Here is a 1,387-nt window from a genome sequence, read left to right on the forward strand (position 1 = left end):
GGAAGAAGCCTCTCCAATAGCTTTTTTTTGAGATGCAAGACTGTGGGATGGCAGTGGTTGAGTGATGCCGCCAGTAGTTACCTTGTTTTGTCCAGACTGGGATGGCAGTGGTTGAATGACGCCGCCAGTAGTTACGTTGTTTTGTCCAGACTGTGGGATGGCAGTGGTTTAATGACGCCGCCAGTCGTTACGTCTTACCTCTGTTCTCTCCCTCCATTGACGTTGTCTGCACACCCTGGGTGTCCTCTGCTCGAATAGTCATTGTCAAGTCCAAATCTTTCGCTTCACTTTCTTTTTTCTTTTTTTTGTTGGTGTGTTTTGCGCCAAAATGTGGCACAAATTGGAACTGAAGCATTTGTGTCGCTCCTCTAAGACTTCCTTTCCCTTTCAATATTTGAGAACTGTTGAGAAAAGGTGTTGATTGTCCTCAGCTTGCGTTACCTGCAAGTCCTGCAAGGTTCTTCAGCTGGAGGAGTTCCTGGGTAGAGAAGGTCACCGTCACAAAACGGACATCGCGAGGACATCAATGGAACGTTCTTAGCCCTCAGAACTCAATTTAATTCTGTCTGACTCTTGGAGTTGGTTAACATTATTGTTTAGTTGAATTGAAAATTAAAAATAAACAAACAAACAAACGAACATCAGTCGAACGAAAATGAAGCTATGAGCAGGCTTTAAAAAAATTGACGTCCTCCTAGTCTCCTTTTTTTATGTAAAAGACTACTAGTATGGTCGTTAAAACTTGTCCTATGACATGAGATCACGAATGTGTTGTTTTATTGATTGATTGATAACTTTATTTATTTATTTATTTATTTTAAAAAATGGGACCGAGCACCTTCTTGAACTCTCGCATTGTCCGCGATCTCCTTTGACTGCACGGGTGGTTGGAGGGCGCCATTGGTAGATCCTACTTGTTGACTTTCCTTCTGTTATTTCTCTGGTGTGTTGTGTTCTTCTCGAGCACCAAAATGGCCGTGTTTTTGTCTACGTGCGTCCCTTTACTTGACTCAAACAAAACAAAATACATAAACAGTGGGAGGTGGGCGGGTGCTTTGCTCCTTCTTTCTAAACTTTCTGATCAAACATATTGTTGTGTGGGCCTTATCTGTCGTTTGTCGTGTCTTGTTACCCCCTTGTAACAGCTCTAGTCTTGGGCACTTCTACAACCGTCTATTGTCATGCAAGTGCCATAAAACTCGTACTTACTAAACTAAAAGGAAAGCGTTCTTCTACATTCCCCCTGTCTCTTCGTCTACAGATTCTCTCAGAAACAGAAGAAAAAGAGAAGGCAGAAGAAGTTGCTGGAGGTATGTTTGCAAAAGACAATCTTTATTTTCTTGGATCGTTTCCTATCCCCCCCCTCCCCGTCTGCCTATCTCTCTGT

General features: G+C 42.7%; 1 protein-coding gene across 1 annotated transcript in view; it reads left to right on the forward strand.

The window, feature by feature from the left end:
* LOC101856053 (dnaJ homolog subfamily C member 21) overlaps positions 1–1,387 on the forward strand; it is a 41,360-nt gene that overhangs the window by 34,012 nt on the left and 5,961 nt on the right. The window contains exon 12 of the mRNA XM_005108692.3: positions 1,262–1,310. Coding sequence (XP_005108749.1) covers positions 1,262–1,310 — 49 coding nt within the window. The remainder of the gene's footprint in view (positions 1–1,261; positions 1,311–1,387) is intronic.

The sequence above is a fragment of the Aplysia californica genome, unplaced genomic scaffold (assembly GCF_000002075.1).
Source record: "Aplysia californica isolate F4 #8 unplaced genomic scaffold, AplCal3.0 scaffold00709, whole genome shotgun sequence".
Taxonomy (NCBI): Eukaryota; Metazoa; Mollusca; class Gastropoda; order Aplysiida; family Aplysiidae; genus Aplysia; species Aplysia californica.